This window comes from Gossypium arboreum, chromosome 12, assembly GCF_025698485.1.
Source record: "Gossypium arboreum isolate Shixiya-1 chromosome 12, ASM2569848v2, whole genome shotgun sequence".
In the NCBI taxonomy this organism is placed as follows: domain Eukaryota; kingdom Viridiplantae; phylum Streptophyta; class Magnoliopsida; order Malvales; family Malvaceae; genus Gossypium; species Gossypium arboreum.
This window is the reverse complement of record NC_069081.1, coordinates 92,575,403-92,576,963: the sequence shown is the minus strand read 5'-3', so window position 1 is coordinate 92,576,963 and position 1,561 is coordinate 92,575,403. Positions and strand designations below refer to the sequence as shown.

The window sequence follows — 1,561 nt, the reverse complement described above, 5'->3', positions numbered from 1 at the left end:
TCATTTGGTTCAGGTAATGAAATGCAATTGAGAAAAAAAAAAAAAAAAAGGCAAGCATATGGGTTTAACTTCTGTTGCATGTAGAGCCATGCGTCTAAACTTTGATGCAATGTGTGGCAATGGCATCCCTTTATATCTAATTTTGTAAACCGACAAAACACCAATTTTCAGAACACTTATCAATTACCAGTTTAACTGAAACAAAATGATGAAAGATGGTAAATAAAAATAAATGTAAGAGAATCGAAAGAACCCCTTTTTTTTTTGGCATTAAAAGCTTTTTTTTTTCTTACAACATTCAACTGTAACTCAACTTGGTTTTTGATTTTCTTCTGCATTTCTGCAGATAAAAACTAAGCAATAAAAAGAAACAGTGAAGTACCAAAGCTATAGCTACGTTAAAATCCATGGCAGTGGAGTTTTCATATATCGACTTTACATGGCGGAGCTCCAAGCAAAGGGACGGGTCCAACACCACCCTTTTTCAACCCGACCCAAACATCACATCGTACGTAAAACCGATACTTGACTGTCTTGATAGCACCAGCTTTCCATCTCAGTTTCCCCAACAACACTACCCTCAACGCCACCACTCCGTAAGTCTCGTCTATCATCAGTCCATTCACCACCTCCGCCGACGCCGGCACCATGCCGCTACCGAGTACGGGGGATAACGCCACTGTTGTTTTCGTCGCGTGGTACAGCGGGGGTAAGTCCAAAGGGGGAGTGATCTGTTGGTTCCTATACGAAACATAAGCTTGTAACTTGTCGTAATAGATAGAGACTCTCTTGTTGGGGTTTCTCATCACGATGGTGAACTGCATAGAAGTTGAAATGAAGGGTTGGGAAGTGGCGTTGAGTTCGTATATAGCGGCGCCGACGACGACGAAACGGGGTTTGTGGGGACGGTAGATGAGCCAGACGGTGAGTACTGCGGCTCCTGCTAAGAGGAGGAAGATGAAAATGCATAAGCAACAAGAACGGCCTGCACCACCTTGTGGTGGTGGTGGTGGGCTGGGTATAGGAGGAGGTTTGCCTTCGCCATTAGTGGGTGGTGGTGGAGGAGGAGGTTGGTCTTGGTCACTCATTGGAAAAGTGAATACAAAGTAAATTTGAAGTTGGAGTGTAAAAATGGATGGAAAGTGAAGGAGGGAAGATGGTTCCCAGGAGATGGTGAGGGCAGGCCGAGAGTCACAATGTTGAAAGTATATAAAAAATAAATAAGAAGATGAAGAATATGGTTCGATTGATGCTAAAGTTCGCTTCTTTTTTCTTTTGTGTTTTTCTATTTTATAACAATGTAGATGCTTTTTTCTTTTCCTCTTTCTTTCTTTCTTTTGAATTTATCGCATTCCTAATTTAATTTCTCAAAATTTGGATGAATTTAGGATTCATAAAATCATTAAAATAAAAATACATGAGTTTGCATTTTAATCATTTCCACAGCTTCAACATCAAGGAAAGAGAGAAATTAATTTTATATAAGAATAATGCAGTTTATAATTGATTTAACAAGTTTCAGTTCAATTTTCTAATTTTTCACATGATTTAATCAAGGGTT

General features: G+C 39.5%; 1 protein-coding gene across 1 annotated transcript; it reads right to left on the bottom strand.

The window, feature by feature from the left end:
* Window positions 1-235: 235 nt before the first annotated feature.
* On the bottom strand, window positions 236-1,293 carry LOC108478466 (NDR1/HIN1-like protein 12). Its single transcript, XM_017780927.2, has one exon. The coding sequence runs from the start codon at window positions 1,086-1,088 to the stop codon at window positions 423-425; it is 666 nt and encodes a 221-aa protein (XP_017636416.1). The 5' UTR covers window positions 1,089-1,293; the 3' UTR covers window positions 236-422.
* Window positions 1,294-1,561: the final 268 nt, after the last annotated feature.

Coding starts and splice junctions, on each gene's coding strand:
- LOC108478466 (XM_017780927.2), bottom strand. CDS start 1,088: ATGAGTGACCAAGACCAACCTCCTCCTCCACCACCACCCACTAATGGC.